The 25361-nt window shown below is 43.2% G+C and overlaps 1 protein-coding gene across 2 annotated transcripts in view; it reads right to left on the minus strand.

Moving 5' to 3' along the window:
* Window positions 1-2182: 2182 nt before the first annotated feature.
* The window catches only part of Slc1a2 (solute carrier family 1 member 2), an 83065-nt gene continuing 59886 nt past the window's right edge, over window positions 2183-25361 (minus strand). For both annotated transcript variants that reach the window (XM_038331708.1, XM_038331709.1), the window contains exons 10-11: window positions 15349-15580; window positions 2183-11323 (exon numbers count right to left, since the gene is read on the minus strand). In XM_038331708.1, the coding sequence (XP_038187636.1) occupies window positions 11252-11323; window positions 15349-15580 (304 nt within the window). In that variant the 3' untranslated portion in view covers window positions 2183-11251. The remainder of the gene's footprint in view (window positions 11324-15348; window positions 15581-25361) is intronic.

A 25361-nucleotide genomic window follows, 5' to 3' on the forward strand; every position in this document is an offset into this window, starting at 1 on the left:
ATGTGCCAAAGACTTGATTACCACTAAAATTTGGACTTGGAATGTCCTCCTAAAGACCCGTGTATTCAAGGCTTGGGACTAATGGAAACCAGCGGAAACTCTGAAGAGTGGGTCTGGGGTAAGGGGTAAGCTCTCGAAGGTGAGTGAGAGTGGGAGCCTGCCTCCTCCTCCCTCTCCCTCTCTCTCTCAACAGGGTCATAAAGTGGGGAGCTGTGGACCCCATCAAGTGCTTCATCCTGAGTTTGCTCCACTGCCTCAGGCCCCAAAGCAATAGCATCAACTCACCTTGGCCTGTAAAATTCAGCTAAAGAAACCTTTTCTCTTTGTAGTTGGATTCATCCTGGGCATTTCCTCCAGGAACAGAAAGCCAACAGTCGTATTACAGAAGTCTTCAATGTCCTAACTCCCAGTCTACAATTGCTTCTCTTATACTTACCCCAGATTAGTTTTTTTTTTTTTCTCCTTGCTTCTTCGCTGGTGACAAAGCAGCACTTGGCTCACACAAATGGATGGATTCGCACTTTTGACACACGAGTGATGGGATCACGGTCCTACTCAAGTTTCTCCTTGTCTGTGTCATCCTTGGAAGGCCTGGCTGACCTTGGTTGAGTTGTATCTATTCTAAACGTTGAAATATTCCCCTTGACTCTGCTTTTAGATGTTTGCCATCTTAAAGAAAAACAGTAACCAGGAGTGTACTGTTCAGCATGCCTTCTGTAATTGAGATTTTGGTGACGTTATGCGTGTGAATGGGACCCACATTGTGCTTCAAGGGAAGGAAGCATCAAATGAAATGTTTATTTTCACCAACAATTTAAGTAAATTGTCAACATTTAGTGACAAGAATTATGCTGTGTCACGTCTATGAATTTCGATTACTTAATATCAGATATGCGTTCCTTTCCTCTCCCAAGAATGAAAGAGAACTAATCCATCCCGTCTATCAGTGGGGTGCAGTGTGAAACAAGAGCCTGGCACTATCTGGTGGGCGTTCATTTCATAAGCACCTCAACATGTCTATAGCAATCCTTCCTTTGAAGACCTTGAGTTTAATTTCTCGAACATGAACTTTTAATGCTTGCCATGCAATGCCCCAGGGATAATTGTTCTAATTCTCTTACAAGACTGAATATGATTGCTCTGTTGGGATACCAAGAAACTGTTTGACTATGTCTTTTATGGACTGTTTAAGGAAATCAAGGAAAAGTTTCATGTCCATTTTCTTGCCATGTATTTGATGAAGTTATTCTTGCTCCTTGAAGGTAGGCAGAGCTGTGCCACTTGCTTTGGCCACTGAATCGTGAGCACTGAGGGTGAGCATGGATTTTGTTGTCTTTCTTTTTACCTGCATTGGTAAACATGGAGATGGTCTCCCTCCTACTTCCTGTTGTGGTTTGTATGTAGATCTCTCCTACCCAAGGTTCATGTGCTAGAAGCTTGGTCCTAAGTATGAAAATGTTAGGGGATATGGGACCTTTAAGAGGTGGGATGCAGTGAGAGAAATGATTAGGTCATTTGAGATACTACTCAGAGACTACTGTCTGCTTATAGGCAGTGGATGAGGTATCACATAACTTGACTGGTTACCTTGAGGATGGGTGGTTATTGTGCAAGCGGGTGTCATATTCCTTGTGTTTGTCCTCTTCTACACACTATACTGACTGCTCTTGCTATCATTTCTCCTATGGAATGTCACCTGCTTTGGCATTATGTGGCTCTTGCTGACTGTAGTCACCTGAACTTGGACATTTCAACTTCCCAGAAAATGATCCCAAAAAACGGTCCTTTCCTCACAAGGTATTCATGTCAGATGTCCCAGAGAAGCCCCCAGTGGACTGAACACTCCCTGGATGAGGATAGCGAGGAGCAGTGTTTTCTAGCTGAGTAGGGTTGATATGCTGCATGAACAGGGCTTTTAGAAGCCTCTGAGGTTAGGGGCTAACCTGTCATGGCTGGTTCACCAATGACATATCCTAACACCCAGCTCCACTAGCTTTACTTCATTAGACATGACTATTGTATACTGAGGTTTTCCAAAGGGAAAAAAAATGTTTATTTGTAATACTATAGATTTTGGTCCATAATTTAGTGATCCTTTTATCACAAAGATCACTAAAGGTGTAACTAACAGTCTATAACTAAAAGAATAAAGAAAGAAATGAAGAATAGGCAACCACCAAGAGAAACTGGAATCCACATTTATTGAAGAGATATATATATATACACACAGAGAAGTTAAAACACTTAGTGAAGGATTGGATTCCCAGGTTATTTCCAGCAGATGGAGAGTATCCAGTTATTTTACACAGAAAATGTTACAGTCATCAGTCCACATCACAAAAAAATGCTGAAGACAAACATGGGAGACCTCTGCTACCCAAGATGTGCTTTGCCAGCAATATATTTCCTAGTACCATATATAAGAAACAGTCTCCAAATTAGTTGAGTTTCTCATCTTTTTCCATTCATTAGTCTTTAAATACCACGTGCTATTATAGATACACTATGCTACATGACATCAGACCAGCAGGGACTGTGAACTTGAGGGAAACCATTAATCCCGCCTACAGTCTACATTCCCTTCAGTACAGTTCTCATCCAGAATTTGAAGGACCCAGACACCACATCCCCTCACTCCACATATCTGGAGCAGCCCCTGGAAATTAATGTACTTCACATCTTCATCCTCTCTGAAAGAAGGAGGGGCTACGGGAAAGACAGAGCTCCCAGCATGGTATTCAGTGAGAATGAGGAGGGATGTGGTTTGAGCCATCAGCATCGAATTGTCCTTATTAATCTCATTCTCATGAACTTCACACAAGCAAGCAGAGCATACTGGGTAGGGAGATCAGACTCTTGTCACATACTTGGGATCAGTGCATCAGGGGTTGGTCCTCCGCCGCTGCCAAGGCTGGCCCCTGGCCGTGCTGTATTCTGTTGTTTTCTGACAAATGTGCAAATGCTGCCAGAACTGTGCTTTGGGGGGTGGGGGTGGGGGGTTTCACCTGCACAGCAGCTAATCAGTAAATGCACCCCTGTTTTCTGACTCAAGACGTCAAGGGGAACACGGCTCTTCAGAGTCTTAGGTCACGAGCATCATGTCATGATGAAAATCTGACAACCAGGAGGTTGACCCTTCCCCAAAGACATGATTTAAGCATGCCAAGGAGCAGATGGAGCCCCCTTCTTTTATCTCTATAGGACCAGCTCTCTGGTGAGGGAGGACAGGAGATGAGTGTCCTCATCCTAAACCTCCCTCTGCCTTGACAACCACAAGTTCCCCAGTGCACTGAATGGGAAGGATGCAGGCATAGGATGACCTTTCACTGTGTGGCAAGACACACATTCAACCCCATCCCTGCTCAGAGCTGTATTTACAAAGGTGCTGAACACAAAGATTTGCAAACAATCATCAGTACGGAGGCTTCATAGGTAAGTTCTTCACTCAGATTACATCAAGAAAGAGAAATAACCCCTAGAAAATACCTAAGATGACAAAAAAGTTTTCCAAACAGCAATCAACCTATCTATTGCATTTAGATAAACAGCAAGAACAACATTTAAATTAAATTACATCTATACACCATTTCACTGAAATTACACACAAATACCTACATTATCGCTACACAAAGTGCATAGGCACTGTCTTCATGCGTGAACCAAGTGTCAGCGTGTACACACAAGAATGTCATGCTCTGACAGATAGCTGTGCTTGGAAACAGGTACAATCTTAGCCAGTGGAGGGCACATCTAATCTGTTCACTTAATGAGGAGCAGGTTCAAATACATGCTAGCATGTGTTCTATTGTAACAGACCACCCTTTCAAACGCGGTAAAATACTAGCCCTGCCACCTCCTCAGAGAGTGTGTTTGGTGGAGGAAAGACACTGCGTGTGTTCCGTGGCTACCGGTTTACCTTGAGGGAAGGTTACATAGTTTGATGTCTACCTGAGGATAAGCTATTTGGGTTTATTCTAAATAAACTCAGTGTGACTCTAAATCCCACCTCCAGTCCCCACGTGACACAGTATGGATTCTGAGCGGGTACTAAAATATGTTATCTTTAATTTTCTTTAAAAATATATGTTCAATTCATGCAACAATGTGAGGGTTTGCTCTCGTTTTGCTTGGCAAGACTCAAAACTGCACTTAACCTGTTCCTAATTCTTGTCCTACCACTCATCCTCCGTCTTTGCTATTCAACATTTTCCTAGGCCAATTTTCACATAAGCATTTAGGAATGCATAGAAGATTCCGATATAGAAAAGATCCCACTGTTAGCACCAGCCTTTATCTTATGGGAAAGGAAAATTAGAACGGTCGATTGGGAAAACAAGGCCCAGTGCCGGGAGAAGAGAAGTTAGCCCCGTTCCTTGGCATTGGAGGATTAGCTGTCCAGATGTGCATCCTGAGTACCTAAGGGGGTTGAGCAATTCCTTGTGCCTAGTTTGCTCATGTTCCTCATTGCATCATCAAGGACCGAGTTCCTAAACTTCACAAATGTGGCTGTATGCTCAAGAAACAGCTGATAACCCTAAACTGCTATAGAAACTTGTGCTCAAATTAGTTACACTTCTATCTATGTGGTTGTATAGAAAATATCATAAGAAAATATCTGTCTGAAAAATTACAGATACTAAATACATTATTTCGGCCTACTCTGAGTCTTTTACGATTTTTGAAGAATAGATATAAACATGCGTAATAGTATTAAAGGCTAAATTAAGGTTAAACTTGTAATATCAAGGACTATAAATATTTCTCTTTATAAATAATAGCAAAGAACTTTGGGGATTCTTGTAAGAAAGAATGTAAGATTGGGCCAAAATAGCTTTGTAGACTTAGGGTGCAATACTGATCAGAGGGCAATATGCTGTCCCTAGTAACACAGGTTCTTCCCAGGAAGCTAAAATATATCTGCTGGCATCAAGATAAATTCAGTTCACAGTTTGCCAGCTCTCTCCTCAAGCTGTAGAAAACAAATAGAAAAAGAATATACAAAATTTTTCACAAAAGTAGGTTTGTTTTCATATATACAAATCTCTATATGACCAGATGATCTGGTCTGTGATGTGCAGCGTGAATGTGGGATGCTGAACTCTCACAGAGGAAGGAAGGAAGGAAGGAAGGAAGGAAGGAAGGAAGGAAGAAAGGGGAAGGGGAAGGAGAAAGGAAAGGACAGACAAGGGAGGGAAGGTAAGAGGGAGGGAGGGAGGGAGGGAGGGAGGGAGGGAGGGAAGGAAGGAAGGAAGGAAGGAAGGAAGGAAGGAAGGAAGGAAGGAAGGAAGGAAGAGGAAAGGGTTGAGGTGAGCTGTAGAAGAATCTGGGTACCAAAGACTCTTAAGACCAGGAAGGGAAATATGGAGGAGTAAGTCACCAGGGAGCCAAGTTTCGGACTGTGTATCAGAGAATTTGCTCCAGCGTGGAGGAACCTTGGGATCTGTTTGACCAACTTCCTTGGCTTCTGAGTGTATCTTTCCCCTAGGAAAGGCAGCGGGCTGTTTCCAGGCAGAGTAAATGGTTGCCACGAGGAGAAACAGAGCCCAGAAGCAGCAAGGCTCTGACTGCATCATGCCCATGTCCCAGAGGGTGATAACAAGGAGAACAGTGGTTGTCAGGTTCCAAAGCTCATCCAGGGATTGGGTGTCTCCAGAGGAACCCATTGTCTAGGTTACATACTGACTGCAGGTCTATTTCAACGGTAGATTTTGTTCTCGGCACGGAAACTCCTCAAAATACCACCAGAAAGACTTCTAAAAAATACCAAAATGGGTAACTGGATCACGGGATAAAAATTAAAACAAGACTGGGAGATGGCGTAGGAAAAAAAAAATGATGATGGGAAATGATTTCGGGTGGTAGTGTGAACCTTATTTCCCAGGAACCTTATCTCTCGCTTTTCGACAGTGACCTCAAGTGGGTCAGTTAAGAAGCATTATCTTTCTTCTCTGCTCCCCGGTCTTCTGCTATCTCAAGGCTGGGGCAGGGGGACATGACACCGGGAGCGGGGGAGACACGGGGATGGACACGGGACACCCAACCACCATCACTACCACCAGCAAAAAGTAACCCTTTAGACCTGGTTTTCCATCTTGTGCTCCCAAATCTGAAGAGCTGAAATCTTTTCTGGCAAGAACGAAGTCCACTGCACTAGACATATCAACTCCACTCTAGCAGAAATTTGGTCAGAGGTCAAACACGCAAGCTATGGCCTATTACAACAGAACAGGAGAGGGTAAGCGGCCTTGCAACATCCTAACTAGACACTCTGGGGGCACAGGCAAGGGCTCGAGCAAACCGGAAAACTCTCCTGTTATAAGTGACAGGGTCCGTCCCTACAATGTTCTGTCCGTTATGCAAGCAAACCAAGAGGAAAACTTTCGAATGAAATCAATCAAATCCGCCTGCACGTCCCTCTGGAGAAAAGGCTCGGCTCCCTGCCTCAGGAATGGATGTACGTGCATGCACAGCATGCATGTGGAGGGAAAGGTACGTGGAGACGGTTGCTATGATTGTGAGAATCTCGCACCAAATGTCAGGAGTGTTCAAGCTTGTTTGCCAGAGCCTCCCAAGTTCCCACACAGGTTTGGCAATTAGGGCTGTTTGGGGAAAATGGTGTGGGCTGAGTATTTGGAGTGGGTTCTGTTGCCACAGCATGCATGATGCAAGAGCATCTGTGAGGTGCCTGGTCCCTCACCATGACTCTAAGGGCATATCCCTGGGCAGAACCGCCACTCCTGTGAGAACAGTGAGTTTAGGTTAAAGGAACCTTTACAAAAAAATATTTACCGTGGGTTAAACTATGGGTTAAAATGGCCACTCTCCAAGCTTGTTGTAAAGAATGGGATGAATAGAGGCTTGAGCTGGAGTCGCCCAAAGAGAATGAGGGGAAAAAAAAAAACCATCTAAACCAATTATTCATTATTGTGGGTATTTACAACTTAAAATGCAGATGAGCCATGCTTTAGAACAGGAAGCCTCTGAAGATGGAAGAAAGTAAAGCAGAGGATCAGAAAAGCACATGCGCAGAGCTAGAGGGAGACCAGTCATTTGGTCCAATCCCTTCCCTTCTCATACGGAAGAGAGAAAAGCACAGACAGACAGTGGACTGTGTAAGCCACCCGGCTACAAGGGGGCAGTGTCTAAATCAAATGTTTCCTCTCCCAAACCATGCTGTTTTTAAGCATCCCTGTGCTGTTGCCTAATTATGGTTTAGGCAGTGAGACTGGATATTACTCAGTTAAGATCTGCTGTCTCCTCCCCGGCTAACCCCCGCATAACTACATGGCCATTTACCACCCTGACTGTTGAGCAATGGGATGGAAAGAAAGGAAGGAAGAGATCAGTGAACTGGGAAGAGAGTTTTAGGGGAATTCCTAAACCGATGGGTGTTTTTGAGCAGATTTTATATCACTTCACCCGTGGGAAGATAGCTGTCACCTTTGCCACCTGGCTTGGTTGGCACGCAGTGACCCTTCTTTGGGGGTTTAGCCAGAAATTTCTACTGATGCCAAAACCGTGAATATTCAGTGACAACTTGATTTAGGAAACCCTCACTTGAGACATTTTATCTTCTTACGGTCCTTGGCCCTGGGGTCCCATAAGTATCCCAATACCGGAAAATCCCATCTGGTCCTTCTTCTCGGCTTATAATGAGTTAGGCTGGAAAATAAGCAAAAGTGTGAAGCCGGCGACAGAGAGCAGAAGCTGTGCGAGCTGCCCCTGGGGTGTAACTGCTGCAGTCTCAGGCATCAAAGGTCAGAGCTGCTCAGACTTGTCTACCCCAGTCGCGAGTGTGGGAACTCCTGTTTGGATTTATTGCTCTGCTGCATGAGAGAAACAGCGCAAAGGCAAGAGCCTGGATCCTGACAAAAACGAAAAGTTATAGTAATTGGCTTTAGAGGACAAACGGGGGATTATTTCTACAAACAAGGCAGGATTGGGTTTTTTTTTTTTTTTCTGAGGACCCCAGAGATAAGTTTCCCAATCTCTCAGCGAGAGAGGCCCTCTAGATAATGGTACTTGTGTGCAGCATGATTTTCCAGCCACCGCAGGAAATTACCCGAGACCTAGTCAGCTGACCACTGAGATTCCCAAATTGTCCCCCACACTGAATTCTTCCTACCCACTTCTCCGCTTTCTTAGTTTCCATCCGGGGACATTTCGGTAGCCTTTCGCTCTGACTGTCCGAGCTGACCTGAGCCATTTGTCTTGTATGGAGCATGAAAACTTCTACAGGCAACGAGGCCACACAGGCTTTTTGCTATACCCAACAGGAAGTAAAAAACAGAATCTGGTTGTGACCTTGTGGTCCTAAAATTACCTCCAGGCCTTTACTAAGGTTTTGTGTGCTTATATCCTGATGACTGTATATGGAGAGGCCACCCTTCAAAACAACCATCTTATTCACTGACTGGATTGGCTTTGCTGGGTTTTACACAATAGCTGAATAATAATTCTTCTTGCTTCTCAAAGGGAAAGGATGAGAAATGGAAGGCTGAATATCTGCTTGGTTGGTTTGCTTCTAAAATGATTTTGTTTCCTAAGAAGTAACAACTGAATCCATTTAAGGAATAGGGCTACCAAAGCCCCAAAATACAAACCTCCCTAGAGTTAGTGTATGTGATACTGTGTCGCATTCAGTGTGTGTGTGTGTGTGTGTGTGTGTGTGTGTGTGTGTGTTTGAGAGAAAGGGAGTGACAGAGAGAGAGAGAGAGAGAGAGAGAGAGAGAGAGAGAGAGAGAGAGAGAGAGAGAGAGAGAGAGAGAGAGAGAGAACTACACAGAAGAGATTGGACATTCAGATCTACAATTCTTGTGAGACCAGGTATTTATTCTGAAATCAGCAAAACCTGACTAGGGAAGCAGTGTCCCTTGGCTCTCCTAAAAACACTGCCCTCTGACATAGGTTAATGGGACACCTAGGGACAAGCTGAAGACAAAACACACTAGAAAGGTTTTCAGGCAGACTACAAAGCCACAGCACACATTGTCATTATGTGACTGCTTTTGAGAAAAGGTCAGTGTATAAGTAACGAGATGGCCTTCCATCTGGGGAGAACCATTGTATGGAAAGACCTCCCCCAACACACATAGCAAAACCCAGCATGCTCCCGGATGCCTTCGCTAGATACAGCTACACAGGTAGGAAAGCGTTTCCTACAGGAGTAGTGGGTACCACTTTCAGGCTATCTGGAATAGTTCCACAGCTACACCAAAGACTGTCATCCTGGTCCCTTTTGTCTTCTATAAGGGATTCATTGCCTGTCACGTCTACCCTGCTAACTGTCCTTCAAATAAAGGTGAAAACAAACAGCACTCAAAAACCATCTGCCAGCTGGTACGCTGGTGCCCATCTATAATCTTAGAACTGAGGCTGAGCAGGAAGGCTGTGAGTTTGAAGCTAGCCTGGGCTGCATAGCAAGACCTTGTTTCAAAAGCCAAAAACCAAACCGAAAAGATAAATAAATAATTCAGTTAATACTGCTCCATGGTGGTCCTTGTTTAAAAACAATTAAGGTTTATGAGATTAACACAAAATAAAACAAACAAACAAACAAAACCTAGGAATCTCTTGTCTTTTGTATGTTTCCAAGCTGTCTGATTTGAAGGAGAGAAGTCACAAGAGAAACTAAAAGGAGAGGCAATGTCGCAGTACCCTTTCTTAGAGACACTGTATCCTACTATTATTTATGAAAGTCTCCCCAGCTCTACTTGCCTCGGAAGACACATGTACTCTGACCTATAGACCGGGTTCCATCTGCTCTTTAGAGTCAAATGTGTTCTGTTTCTCAGTTACTCAAGTTCCCAGCTAACTCTTAAATGCAGGAATCTTAGGAAAATACTGTGGGTTATTCATCAGAAGATAATAGTGGAGACATTCAGAATTTTAGCTTGCACAACCGATCATTAAGGAATCATTGGCTGCATATCACAGGCAAACCACCACACTGTGCCAATTATATTATTTCTTCCTTCAGACTTTCACAGCCCTTGGAAAGGATTCTACCTGGGAGGTTATGTGGAGTCATTCTTTGTCCCTACTTGATGGTTCGAGGCTGCCTGCACTCTGTCTTGGGAATATCTATCACCTTTATAGGATTTTATATAGAGATTGGCTTGCTGTTCCTTTCTCCCTGAAGAGGAAGAATGCTTTTGTGTCTTGGGATGGCTTTCAGGCCCTTTATAAAATGGAACACTTTCTACATATTATAATATCAAAATGATACGAAAAGAGGCATAGTCAACATGTGTCCCTCTGTGTGAGGAAGCTAAGATGCTCAGCAATGTAGACAGGTGAGAATGTGGTGGAAGCAATTTGGATATTGAAAATCTTTTTGCTAAAAACGCAAATGAGAATCTTATGCATGGAACAAATAGAAACAGATCCGACAATCTCACAACTTCACTCTACTGTCCGAATGCAAATCAAACAAGTGTGCTTGAACATTTAAGTCTGGTTAACAAGTTAGACTGACTATGTTCTTTTACTTTTCTCAAGGTATGTAGTAGTTATGCACTGATAATTCCTAGTTCATTTTCAAATTTTAAATTCCACATTTTTCATTTTCACACACACACACACACACACACACACACACACACACACACACACGGAAGGCAGAGCAGCTGTTGATGGGCTCCAGGGTCACCTGCCTTCCAAGAGTATGGGCACCCACAGAAACTCTGAAACATTTAACTTAGACAGTACACAAATCGTAAGTCGTCAGAGTTCGCTACAACAGATGCTTCCCATCAACGCAGGTGCTGACTCTACAGGTTGGAGAGGAGGAACTTCTAGAAGCTTCTAGCAGAATCTTTAGTGCAGAACCATGAGCCATGAACACTTTAAGGAATACCATACTGTGTGTGTGCTCACTGTCTCCAGTCCCTGGCGTGTACCACACTGCTTTTGTCCTGTCTCCCTGGGGAAACAGCACACACAGGTCTGCATCGAGACACGGGGAAGCTTGCGAGAACGTGTCTTCTTTTCAAAGCGGTTTCTCCAGCAGCATCCATCCAGACAATAACACAAGTAAGAAAATTAGACAGTTATGAAGCATTATTTGGCAAAGACACAGCACGGTGCCTGTCATCACGGTGCACAACAACTCCTCTAAGCCTCGGCTAACAGATTAAGTAAACATAGAAATATATGCATTTTTCCTTTTGCAAAGGAAGCCTGTTTAGAGCATCTTTTACCATAAGATACGCTGGGGAGTTTATTCAAGAATTGGCTGAGAGTCAGGTCATTATTTTTCACGTTTCCAAGGCTCTTCCTCAACACTGCAGTCAGCTGACTTTCCATTGGCCGCCAGAGTTACCTGAAAACAATTACCATCAACATCCAACTTACAGGCCACGAACCACAAGAAACACTACCCATGGGTCATGTGGAGAAGCACCAGATCCAAGCTTACAGTGTATGCTGAAATCATAGTTTTAAGTGGTATTCCTTCAAAATTAGTTTTGAAGCCATCCTGGTGTTCAATAGTGGATAGAGAATTAAATTATATTTGCCTGGAGGGTATTGAGGGATCACAGATACTCAGCATTGCAGAGACAGCTTCAACAATATTTATAGGGTTGTGGGGAATCTCAGTGCCCAGAGATTCATTACATATTACTGTAATCCTTAAATTACAGTGAGTGCCATGTGCTACTCCATACAACCATACAGAAAGAAATCTAGAATTAGGCAGCTACTTCTACTCATGCATGTGAAAGGTTCAGCCACAGTGAGGCCAGGTGAATTTCATACATGTTTAGTCTTAATTACTGAAATGATGATGTTTTGTCTCTACTAAATACGTTATCTTGACTTTACAAATGAAAAGGGGGAGGAAAGGTTTAAAAGTTGGAGATCAGTAGCAATGTACTCCAAATCATTTCAACGCAGACACCTAGGGACCTATAATTAGCAAACTGTACATATTTTTTTCTGGCCCAGAGCAAACTGAACCTTTATGCAGGAGGGAAGTCTTCCCATCCACTTCTAAGCAGATTTCCTAGCTTACCTTCTGTCTGTCTGTCCTCAACGTCATGTGCAAACTTAAACCCAGGACTGATATTCCACATAATGAAGAGACTGGATTTATGGAAGCATTAGAATATGGAGACATGACAAATGCAGCAAAGTTTGAGAGAAGTCTGACCTCCTTTTTACCCAAGTGGAAATGAAATGCATGCATCTAGAGCATGCAGCATGCTAGGAACAGAGAACCAAGTGACCTTCGTGAACCATGCAATGAAAATAAAAAACTACCCATTCTTTCAATTCCCATTAGCACACCCAGCCCCTCCCCCCCCACCATTAAAAAGCCCATGCAGTTAGCAGGGATGCCTCACATGCTGTTAGTCCAATGAGAATGAATAGACTATTACATAGCTCCAAACTACCATTAGGAGGTAGAGACTGGCATGACATAACAACGCTTGAAATGTTTTGACCAGAGCTGCAGCAAACTAGTTTCCCCTTCAACAAACTGTCAATAAAGACTGCCATAGACAGACTGGAGAATCCTGCCCATTCCTGGTGTCCTTGAATGTGCTTGTTTGGCTCTCAGTGGTCAATCAGATCAACAACAGTACATAGTTATCAATGACAATGTGGCATCCTGGGAGAACCATACAGCATGTGGGATGTGTTCCCTTTTTGTGTGTAAATACTGGGACCTGTATTTCAGAAGTAGTGGGAACAGTGGCTTTTCTGGCACTTGTCCCCCTGCTGAACCAAAGAAAGCTGAAAGTCCTCTCCCTAATCCACTCTACACCTGTCTTGCTCAACCGAGGGTAAGGCCTTGGCAATAAGCATTGATATTCTTCCTGCTAGGCTCTAAAAACTGGACCTAAAAGGTGATGAAGCTGAGAGCTGACTGGAAAGAAGTTCAAAGAAATGAATGAGTGCAAGCTGGATACTCGTGGAAAGGATGTGCATCTGTGCACATAGCTCTGGCTGCCTTCTACATCAGTGACAATCAGGTAACTGACAGAGGGAGAAGACTGAAGATCTGCTCCTCTTCAAAGAGCTAAAGTCAATCACCGCCCTAAAAATGCAAGCACCTGAGATACTTATGAAACCGGTACACCCAGATACATTATCCTCAGGGCCTGCTCAGATTGAATATTGACACCATCTAAATGCTAATTATCCAAGACAGATGCAGGTGGTTGATAGGGCAGTCAATTTTATGGAGAGATTGAGCAACTCGCTGTACGATACTGTGCAATAAAAAGGCTATCTAAACACGACATGGAATCAAGATGCTAGTGGGGTTTATTCAACAAATATGCATTGAGTGCCTACAACAGCCCAGGCACTGTTGGGGAGTTTGGGCACGATAATGCTGGATGGAGACCACATGCCACTATGTATGGGCTTGTTATAGCGACAGGATCAACTTATTCCCTTTATTTACCTTTGCAGTTTTCTTTAAAACATGTAGTAAATACTCTGGCAATATTTTGCTTTGCTTTGTTTTGAATTTTGTTTTTCAAGACAGGGCTTCTTAGTGTAGCTCTGTCTGTCCTGGACTCAATCTATACACCAAGCTGGCCTTGAACTCAGAGATTTTCCAACCTCTGTCTCCCAAGTGTTGGGATTAAAAGCTTGCACCATCACTTCCCAGCTTTTTGCAATCTTTAAGAAGAGGAAAGTGAGTCTGAAAAAGAAAGACGTTTCCATACCTCTACTCCTTACTTTTCAAAAAACATTCAGTACCATGAAGCCCTTTGAAAAGCTACCCAAAGGGTCCCTGCATTAACTGGGATTCTTCTTCACATAATAGCGAAACAAAAAATACATATGGTTATTCCACTGCGTCTCATCCTATGTTCCTTGAGTGAAAATAATCTGAGTTCAAATCTTTTTTCTTGTGTCATATTGCATGTTCTTGTTTGCATAGCCCCAGGGTGTAATCCTTGCCTTACAGGTACAGGCACTCAGTAAACACTAGGTGAATGACAAGAACATGCGATGTCATGGGGGAGGGGGACACACACCACTAAATCATACAAGGCACACAATAAATACCTGATAAATATAAGATAAAAATCATTTCATGAGAATGCTGACCCTTTGTGATCCAAACTAACGTGTGTGTGTGTGTGTGTGTGTGTGTGTGTGTGTGTGTATAAAGGAACTTAACATCTTCACTTGGATGTGAAAAACACTAACAGTGCAAGAAAATGGATTATTGACCCAAAAATTTGTCTGAAATTTAAAAAATAGACATCACTTTTGCCTTGCCAGTTGATCAATGAGTAGTCTCACTCCTCAGTGTATAGCAGAGCCTTGGCTCACCTCACGTGTACTTGATGTAGGGGGAACAAGCAAGGCTCTCTGGTCTACAAGTACTATGGACCCATCATCCAGCCTGGTGAATGGAATTGCTCCTGTAAGCCTTAGCTCTCTGGCAGAAACCATGGAGTTATTTGGAATAACTCAAGATTTACCACAGTGAGAAGATTAAGCAGTATCTTCCAGCAGCAGTCAAAAAGGCAGCAGGGATCTCTGTTGACTCAAACCGGCCTCAGCCACACACGCAACCATTTCAGCAAGCCAGCCCTTCTCTCACCACCAGGGTCTCCAGGTTTGCATCGCTCTGGTCCCAACAGTATACCTTTAACAATGTCAGCTTAGCTACAGTGAAGGCCAGCAGGGACCCATCAAGCTTACAGACTTGACACCCAACAGCTTGGAGGAGAACCCAGAACACCCACAGTGCAGGAAAACTGGAGTGTGTGATACCTACTATTTTAAAAAGACTCTGGGTAACTGTTTGGAAAGATGGTTATTCTTGGAACTGCATCCCTATTTGGGATGCAAAAAGAAAAAAAAAAGAAAAAAAGCCAGACTAAAACTTACCCTTCCACCCAAAAACAAAAAATAAAAGGAAGACAGCCAGTCAGACTTTTTTTTTAAAAAAAAAAAAAAAAGAAATTTATAATACAGAGTAAGGGGGAATACTCATGCTACATAAAGTCAATGATACTTGATCAACATTTTTGTTGACCCTTCCTTTGAGGAAGAGAATATCTGAAGGCCATCAAAGTTCTAACGCTCACAAATTCTTGTCTCAACAAGTAAAAAAAATTGGCCAAATTAGAGGAGTGAGGCAAATGAGGGAATCTGTTGAAACAAGCAACTGCTTGGTTCTTTTGGTGTTAGATTTACTGATTTCTCCACCATGCAGAGTGGGATGGTCTGGGCCCCATGGAAGCTTGGGTTACATGATTCCTTACAAAAGCATGGTAAGCATGGATGCAGGGTTTTGTGTTTTGTGTTTTTAAGTAGTCCAGCATGCACTATTTATATGCAGGTCTCGATATCCAGGAATGGGAAAGGTACCTTGCATTCATCTATTATGACAGAGTTGTGTGCAGCATAGACACACTGATTAGAGTTGCTTTCCCTATGGTTCTTCGTGTCGTCGTAAATGGACTGCGTTTTGGTCATTTCAATGTCTTCATGCATCCGGTGTTGTGAGTCAATGGTATCCAGTTCCGACTTGGAGAGGTGATAGACGATCCCAGCCCCAAAAGAATCACCCACAACATTGACTGAAGTTCTCATCCTGTCCCTAGGGATGAAGCAAAGAAGTTCAGTGAGGAATTGCTCTTTCTATGAACCTAAGAAGAATATTTCAGAGTGTTTCTCCAACCAGCAAGTATCCAGAATATCTTTCCTTGTGTCCTATGCTGCAAGTTATGAATTTTTTTAAAAAGTGGTTGTTAATAATATATAAACTCACTTCAGGGAATAAGCACCAAGAAAGCTCACTGAGTTCTTAAGAGTAGTTGTGCTCGCTCATCAGAAAGTACAAGCCAGTCAGTGTGAAGGAACTTTTGACTACATTGCCTACACTTCCAAAGTCCTGTCAATGAAGGTGCCGGAAAGCTACTAAAGAACTAAATAAATAAACAAATAAATGTGAAAAAGGAAAGAAAGGAGACAAAGTAATGTTGTTGCCAGCACAGTAGTAGTTGAGGACACTCGCTTGCCCTTCAGATTCTATGAGTATGATTAAGGTACAGGAAGAGTGGAAACCTTAACTTTAAAATTCGAGCAATGACTGTGAAGAAATCCTAATTGCTGGGATGCAGTCTATCTGTCATCAGGAAGTAGGAATAATGAAGCTACACTCGAAGGAACCTGACATGGCTCCCTTGCAAGTCTGGCTTCCTGATTTCAATCAGGCAGATCTGCCCACGGTGCTGGGGGCGCCTGTCAAGTGATCAGCACTAAACCTGAGTTCTTGGGTGTGTCCCTGTCTTCAAATGTGCTGGTCCCTCTTCTGCTCTTGAGAATCTGACTAAGGGATGCTGGAGTCTGTATCTGAATGAAGATTTAGGCCTGAGGACATCCACGGGCACCTGAAGCTGATAGTGAAGAAACCGCAGCATAAGTGTCCAAGAAGGAACATGGGACAGGAGTTGCCAAGGCATTAGAGACAGTCAGATGAGAGTAAGAAACCCCGCTGTGCTGTTGCAAAACAGCAGAAATGCCCTGTACATTTCAAAGGTAAAAGAGGGATGTAGTCAGTTTTAGCATAAAGAAATTAGTTCTGAGAAGACATATATATTTAACTTGACAAAGATACTACCCTATATATATTTATATTTATATATATATACACAATACATATACATGCAATATATACATCAATATACCAATATATATACACCATATATATATATATATACATCAAGATATTATGTGGTACCTTTCTAATATGTGTGTTTTATATTTTAAAACATAAAATTACGTGTATAATTTTTGTATACAGCAGAGAAAATAAATTACTGGGCTGCAGTTCTGAGACAAAGGACTTACCTAGCATGTACAAGGCTTTGGGTTTTATCACAGCATAAGAAAACTCATATATTCCAGGGTAGCCTGGACTGGAGTCAAATGTGATCTTTGTCCCTTACCTACTGGCAGCTCTGAGCATCTTATTATGTGTGGGCCTTTTCAAAACTGAAATAACCAGAGATGCACAGTGCACAGAGTTGTTAGGAAGATAAAACAATAGAACCAAAATGCTTAACACAGTTTAAGACACTTCCTAAAAACTATAAAAAGTTATTTAACCTGATGATGACATACATGTAATATCACTACAAGTTTTACTAAGTCAATTCAAATGTATCTTGGCAGTTTCTAGGCGGCACATCCAAATATGACTGGTTAAGCTGCCATCTCCCCCTGAAAACATTAACCTTACCTTTACCCCAACTCCTATAACAGGCAGGATGTGGCAGACAGCGCCAACTACCACCTTGAGTCCACAAAAGAGAAAAATAGCTCTAGGTTTTAGGAACAAAGAGACTGCAATTGATCTACCAAGAGCAGTCTATAAGGACAAAACGTGGCTTTTACCAGTTGAGAGGAGTGGGCACATTACGTATATAGAAGCACCTTCTCCAAAGGTGGAGAAATCAAAAGGAATGGTTGATTAGAGAGGCAGAGAACATGGGTTGTTTTTATTCTAAAAGCAGAACACTTGGAGTTGATTAAACATTAAGTGAAGCCCATTGAGACGGCAGGACTAAAGGATGGAGAAAAGATGATGCTCTCTGGTGACGAGTCCTGGATAGATTTAAGAGGATGGGACCCACAGTGGAGATGACAACTGTATCTTTTGGTAGAGGGACTCAACTCTATACTATGGAAAAAAAGGGACATAGCACAAATTCATGAAGATGGGTTCCTCAGGAAGACAGCAGGAGGTAAAGGATGTAGGTCAGACAGCAAGATGCCAATTTAGATTAAGCCCCATCTTGCCAACTTCCCAGGATACCCAGTCAGGAGATCAATCATGGCCATTCTGTTTATATGGTTTTTTTAATTAAATAATTTTAAAAACACTCTATCTTTTCTCATTTTACATATCAATCCTAGTTCCTACTCCCTCTCCTCCTGTTTGTATGTTTTTTGCTCCTCCAAAACTGCAAAGTCAAGCAACTTCCAAACCACCGGGGAAATGTCTTACTGAGACTCTAGAGAGAACTGTAACTCTGGCCCAAAAAAGGATATGAGAATTTTTGGTTCATACGTGGAAAGTTTTCTACAAGCAAATAACTTTCATTTTCTGTCATGGACACCACTGACCTCTTGGTAAAGTAGCCTTCCATGTTGACCCCAGTAGTAGAGAGAGAAAAGAGGGAGAAGGGGGAGGAGAAGAAGGGAGGAGGAAGAAGAAGAAAAGGAGAGGAGGAGAAAGAAAAGAGGGCAAAAGAAGAGAGGATTTAAAAAAATAAAAGGAATAGAATTATTTATGCTACCTCTGGGATTCTGTCTGCCAGGAGGGCAAGAAAACAAAAGAGGCAGGAACAGAATTTTGCATTTAATGAATTCACTACAAATGGCACAACTCTTCCTTCTGGGCTGGCAGGAGCCAGAAACAAGAGGGGTCTGAACAGTCCTTCACACCAATCACTGGACCTGGCTTATTTGAAGAGAAATAATTGCCAAGGTACTCTGGTTCTTTTTTTGTCTTGGTCCAAGTCCTCTGGCAGGAAGATGTGAGAATGTCTAAAGGTCCAAGTTCTCACAGGGATTGCTGGGTCATCCTGCTCTTCTGGGTCTTTGTAATGTGTTGAATCCTGAGAAATGGTTATCACTATAGATGTAAAGGAACCCAAGGCTGGAATCTCAGAGAACTTCACCAAGTAGAAACTAAGCATAATGTGAGCTCTTAGAAGACAGGGTGTTGAGGGACTGTCTTGAGGGTCTCTGTGTGGCAGCAATGGGTCACATAGGGTTCCTGACCAGGCTGGCATTGGAGGGCTAAAGTCACCTGGGGTTCAGGAAAGAAGGACACTCACCTAACTGTTAGATGAGATTGGATTCCATCCTGCATAGCCATCCTGTTCTAACAGGTTTTTCCAGTACAGCTTTTTCATTTGTTCCAGTCAGAACGGGTATGCCAACCAGTGGAGAAGATACTAGCTGCCGACATGCCATCTGAGAGGCTCACTACAAAATCCTTTGCATATGAAAGGCTGATATGGCAGAAAATAAGTGCCATTCCATTAGCTGCTCATGGTATTGCTATTATTAGTCAAGTGATGAGTTTATTTCCTCTTTAACCCCCCATGAGATGCACACTGCTCATTCTGCACTGAGTATACTGTTGGGATTTCTTGAGCACACCACATCTGGTTGCTGTTTTGAAACATCTTACTAGAGTGTAAGTTCTCTGAGCACTGAGACCATGTTTTATAATTTCTATGGAGGAACTGGTTTCAGGACCACCCACGGATACCCAAATCCATAGATGCTCAAGTCCCTTACACCAAATGTCCTAACAGTTGCTTATAACCAATAGGCATCTCCCCACATACACTGAACCACCTCTAGATCACTCACTGTGCCCAATACAGTAGCAACACCACATCAGCACCTGTGCCATTTTGTTTTGAGAAGACTCAGAAGACAAAAACATCTGCACATGATCAGTTCAGATGCAATTTAAAACAAATAGTTCCTAGCTACATTTGAAGTCTGAGAACATAGAAATCAGAAAGGGTTGTGAGCATTCAGTGTGGTCTGGGGCAGGGTGGGAGAATTGGGAAGTAGCTAGGAGCAAGAGGAAGAACAGAATGGATTGTTCATCTGGATTAGAAGCAGATGAATTTAAGAGAAAGAAAAGATTGTTTGTTGTTTAGCAAAACATCTGGCAGGATTTGCACAGTGAAAATGGACGATGCAGGCATCATTCAAGAGGAGGAGGAAGTCACGGAAATCCAAACTGAAAGGGGTGGACAACGAGCCGGGAAAGACACAGAGAAGAACAAGAGGATTCAGCAAGACAAAAGATGGAAAACGGTCAAGACAGGAGCAATCACGAGAGGTGTGGGTGCTGAAGAGTTGTTTTTCCTAAGGAAAGAGATTCTCAGTACTAAAGTTTTCATTGCTGACATAGGCTTGGCAGTTATGAGCCTGAACTGCTCTTACAAAGAACCTGAGTTTGATTCCCAACACATTTTTGAGGTACATCAAACTGCTTGTAATTCCAGCTCCAGGAGTCCTGAAACCCTCCTCTGGCCCAGGAGACCCCACTCATATGCATATACTTACACACAGACACATACACATAAATAAAAACGAAGCAAATCTCTTTTAAAATTTAATTTCTAGGCTGATATATCATATCTGATCTATCATAGGGTTCAGAGAACACTGAGATTCAACTGCAGGTGAAAGAGACTTTCTATTTTTATTTTCTTATTCTCCTTAGCTTTTGTGACCTATCAAAACTGGTCTCGCTGTGTGGAGTTTTATGTGCAACCAGCTCCTGGATCTGTGATCGCCTTGCCTTGTGTTAGAGACCCACTGGTTAGGAGGGGAGACCTTGGTGGACCATGGGTCACATTTTAAAGTAAAACTGGCACAGGTTAGAAATAAGGTAAAAACGAAAAGAGGAGAAATCTATGTGCGTGAAGAATGAAAGCCACAGACTGACATAAAAATGGGCTTCTAGAATCTTCAAAGACACGGCAATATAGGAATTAGTTTTCTTTTCCATCAGGATAGAAGTGGAAGTTAAGTATGTTTTGTAAGTAGTAGTAGTAGTAGTGTGTGCACGCACATGTGCTCATTCATATGAGCACACACTTAAAATTATGCACATGGCTTAAATAAGGATCAGAGAAATCATCTTCTTGGGCCTAGATCACCCAAGAAACATCCAAGCTGTCTGTATTTGAATGAAAGCTTAGTCATTTAATAGCCACCAAACAGGATAAATTATATCTCTGTTACCTCAGCTACATGGGGCATATACTATTAGATTCCTTAAAAATTGCTATAACTTTTAAGTGAGCAACTGCTAAGCGATCAGAACAATGGCTAATACTTAATACATTAACAATTTAATTTCGTTGAATGGATGCATAAACTGTCACCAGTCATTCAGTATAGAGTGCTTAGATATTCACAGTCAGGAAGATCCTGGCTGATCACAAACTCCCTCCCTCCTCTAGCTTGTTTTCCCAGATGTGAGACCCCTGGACCCCATCATCAGCACCGCCTGGGAACTCAGAAGACATGTCAGTTCTCGAGCTCCATCCTATACCTCCTGAATCCACATCATATTGGGTGCAGACTCCGTTTGAGAACCAAAGCTCTGCTCCCTCCAGAAAGGGGTGGTAACACATGGAGTGTCCCACAGGGTGGAGACCATTTTAGGTAGCATTTCTAGATGTCATCTCGGTCACACCTACCCTTGCTTAGTAAATATGAGTCCAGAAAAGATCCTAACCAAGTGTCTTCTGAGATGTGGAGCACACATGCATGTTGATGTCACTGTATGTGGTTAACCGAGTGTCTTCTGATACGTGGTGCACACATGCATGTTGATGTCACTACATGTGGTTTTCCCTTTATAGCTCTTGCCAGGCCCAGGAACTGATTTTGGTATTGGGTCTCAGTTTTCCCTTCATCTTCCATCTTTACCATCCTCTGACAGTTTCTTATAAATATCTGAGTTTAAATACAAAGGTTTCCTGGGTCCCAGGAGATGGCTCAAGTATTAACCAGGCCTGATTTTTTTCATACTTCAGGACCTAGGCATTTGGAAATGCTCTAGAACCTTGGTTTTCGCCATGACATTTACAGAGCAGTTAAGCTTGCCCACAGACAAGCGCTGGGGCCTAGTGAGCTGTAAGGAGGCTGGATCAGCTCCAGCAATTGGCAAACACTGTGACACATTAAATGTCTCCACAGGCTCTGTTTGGTTTTAAATTGAAAAACTGCTAGCAGGAAAAAAAAAACCTTACAGATTTTGCCTAAAGAAGAAAACACCACTGTCTCTTTTTCTTTGCTCTTCCTCCATCGACTACTTTTCTAAGGACCAGACAACCTCCCCTTACAACCCTATCTCAACCCAGCCCCCTGCCCCTCTTAAACACCAGTAAGCAGCATCCAAAGGATGGAGCTTAGCAAGTACGGGCGTTTGTTTCCAGAAAGCTCTCTGACAGAAAAGAATGTGGCATCAGTACTGATTGAAAGCAGATGTGGCCCAACTCCGATGCCCATCTTCCCAAGATCCTCCACTCTTCCTTCTTCTTGGCTTCTTGACCACATGGCCTTAGTCCCTCTGAGATTAGAGCCTTAGAACTAGAAAAGAGCTTTCCATTGGTGCATTGGTGCATTCAGCTCGGGAAGGTTTGTTTGTTTGTTTGTTTGTTTGCTGCATGATTTCCTCAAGGAAATAAAGCCAGATGGATCATTATTTTTGTTGGTCAATATCCTTCCTGCTGGCACACTGCAGGGATACAGTAAGGACACCATACCCTCCCACACAGTGTGAGCAGGTGGACATTGCATGGGGTGAGCAGAGAGAATCCAGTCCTCCTATTCCATTTGCTAACATTTAGGTCAGACATAGGCAGGGTCTTGAATATCTCATGAAGTGACTCTCAGACAACAGGCTTGAGAGCAGGAGACTGTCAAGAACTCCAGGGCTCAAGGTGGTAGACTTGATGGGGCTGGAGAATTTGGATTGTAAGAGTAGCTAAGGCCTTGATCCTACGTCACTGTCCTACATTATTAGGTTACTGGTTATAGTTTAATCATAGGAGGGAAAAAAGAAAACAGGGAAAACAAAAGGTTCTTGGTTTTTAGTACATAGACTCAAGAATGTCTTTGTCCATTTGTAGTACCATAACAAAATACTTGAGACTGGGTAATTCATAAAGAACAGAAATTGATTTTTCTTGGAGCTATAGAGCCTGATAAGTCTTGGATGAAGGCACCAGAGTCTGGTGTGGCTATGCTCCTGTGCCATCGAATGCTAGAAGGTGACAGGACAGATCAAGAGGAAGAAGGGACTGAACTCATCATTGTATGGCGCTACCAGTGCCACTCTTCCTGGAGCAGGCAGATCTTAACGTCCCATCTCTCAATTCTGCTCAAATGAAAGTGAAATGCCAATGTGAGTTTTTAAGAGGAAAAACAATAAAACCCGTGGGGGAAGACCATGTAGGAGCTCCATCTTCTCCAGCTTTCCCCCTCCGGGCCTCTCTGCTCCCCTCTCCACCGACAGACTTTGTGATGACAATTAAGAAACAACAGACATAAAGCAAAGAAAAACCAACCTACAATTCACAATCCCAGAGAACCTAGACAACAGAGAGGACCCCAAGAGAGACATACATGGATCTAATCTACATGGGAAATAGAAAAAGAAAAGATCTCCTGAGTAAAGTGGGAGTGTAGGGAATCATGAGAGAGGGTAGAAGGGGCAGGGGAAGGAACGGAGCGAGCAGAGAAAAATATACAACTCAATAAAATAAATAAAGAAAAAGAAGGGAAAAAAAAAGAAACAGCAGAGAGACTGGGTGGTGGTGGTCCACGCCTTTAATCCCAGCACTTGGGAGGCAGAGGCAGATGGATCTCTGTGCATTTGAGGCCAGCCTGGTCCACAGAGAGAGTTCCAGAACAGACAACAGAGAGTCATTACCTGTCCTGCTAATACTAGCTCTACTGTGACTCAGCAAGACACTGACCCTTGTGATTAGCAGTGTCCTTGTCTAAGACATCCTCCATAGAGCCGACACAGAGATGCTGCCATACCTGCCAAACGTGTGTCTCTCCCTCATTCCTGGTGATGTGACTGCTTACTTGCCACTCTAACACCCTAGCGTGACAAGGGGAACTGCTCCGCCAGCACAAATGTTTAAGAGTTGAAATTGTGTGTGCATTCGTGTGCACATGTACAAGCACAAGTGTCATCGTTCCTGTATGTGCAAGTGTATATGTGTATGGGAGACATGCCAGAAACCAACCCCAGCTCTCAGCCACTTTTATCACAGACCGCCAGGCTTGTTTGTGAGTCAGGCTCTCTTGCTGCTCACCAGCCTGGAACTCACTGATTTGGCTAAGATGTCTGGCCATAAATCTGCCTGTCTCTGTCTCCCCAATGCAGGGATTTCAATGCATGCATCACTATGACCAGTTTATAACTTTTTAGTGTGTGCATGCCACAACGATGCATATGTAGAAAGCAGAGGACCACTTTGTGAAGTTGGTTCTCTCCTTCCACTTTACATGGGTTCCAGGTGTGGAGCGTGGGTTGCCAGCTTGCGCAGCAAGTGTGTCTTTTCTCCCTGAGCCATCTGATGGCCCACACCTACTATTTTTTTTATATATTTTGGAGACTGAACTCGGGTCCTCAGGCTTGCAAAGCAATTACTACATGAGCCATTCCCTAGCCCTGAAAGATTAATTCTAATTGCGGATTTCAGGCTTCAGAAAAAAAAATACAAGAAGAGATGAGGCAATGGAGTTGCAGCAAACAAGAGACTCCACATCAGAAACTGAGGAGGCTCAAGAGGGAAAAGCTAGAAGAGAATGAAAGCAATGAGTGACAGGGGAAGGGGGACAGAATTGGGTATCTCCTTTGTCACATCTTGTATGGTTAAGGTTAGCAGACTCCTACTATGTCCTCTGTCCCCAAACACGGACACTGTCTTCCTCTCCCCTTGGTCCTTTTCCTCACCCACATCTCACCTCACACCTTTGTCTCCTTCATCTGACTCCCTCCTAGTCCTTCTTACCCTGGGCCACCACAGCCTCATGGCTGCCTCACTTGAGTAGATACCACAGCCAACACAGGGCACAGAAAAAAGGAAATTGTCAGAGAAGGGCTGTCCATCAGAATATGAGAGGCTGGCAGAGACAGACATGAGGTCCTAGTCAACATATCTCTGACATGAAAGAGCCAACCAGAAAGTGACATGGCTTCCTGGCAGCCCCATGGGATTGAACAGATTGTGTCCACCGAGCCTCTTCTTGCCCCAAACCAATCCTACTATTCACACAAACATCAGGCACAAATGTGAAGAGACCAGAGTTCATTCTAGCCTTCCCTATGTCCTTCAGGTTTTGCATTTCTGGAACAGTGTGCCTATGAAGGATATACACACTTAAGTCTATAAAATGTGGCTTCTTTATCCTGAAAACTGAAAAGGAATTGCCGGCATTTTGGCTTTCCATCTCTGCCTGCGCTTGTCACAGTACACCTCCCATGTTAAGGCTGGTGACTCTGTCCAACACTCTGTCACTTAACTGCAAAAGTGGATGTGATACCTTGGTATGATGCTCAATGAACAGCAGTGTCCTTTAAGGCCTTAGAGAGACTCTATTCCAATCTGCCTGCTTAGAGATGATCTAGCTCGTCCACATTTATAAATGGGCTATGAATCTTCTACACTAGTAAAATGTTCTTCATTGGGAAATGCAGCCTGGCTAAGTGCACACAGTCAGATTCAGCCTCCCTACATGGTCTTCAAGGGTGTTGTCCACCTTACCTCACCTTCTATCACGTAAGTCTCCACACAGTTTGTAGCCCCATG

The sequence above is a fragment of the Arvicola amphibius genome, chromosome 5 (genome assembly GCF_903992535.2).
Source record: "Arvicola amphibius chromosome 5, mArvAmp1.2, whole genome shotgun sequence".
Taxonomy (NCBI): domain Eukaryota; kingdom Metazoa; phylum Chordata; class Mammalia; order Rodentia; family Cricetidae; genus Arvicola; species Arvicola amphibius.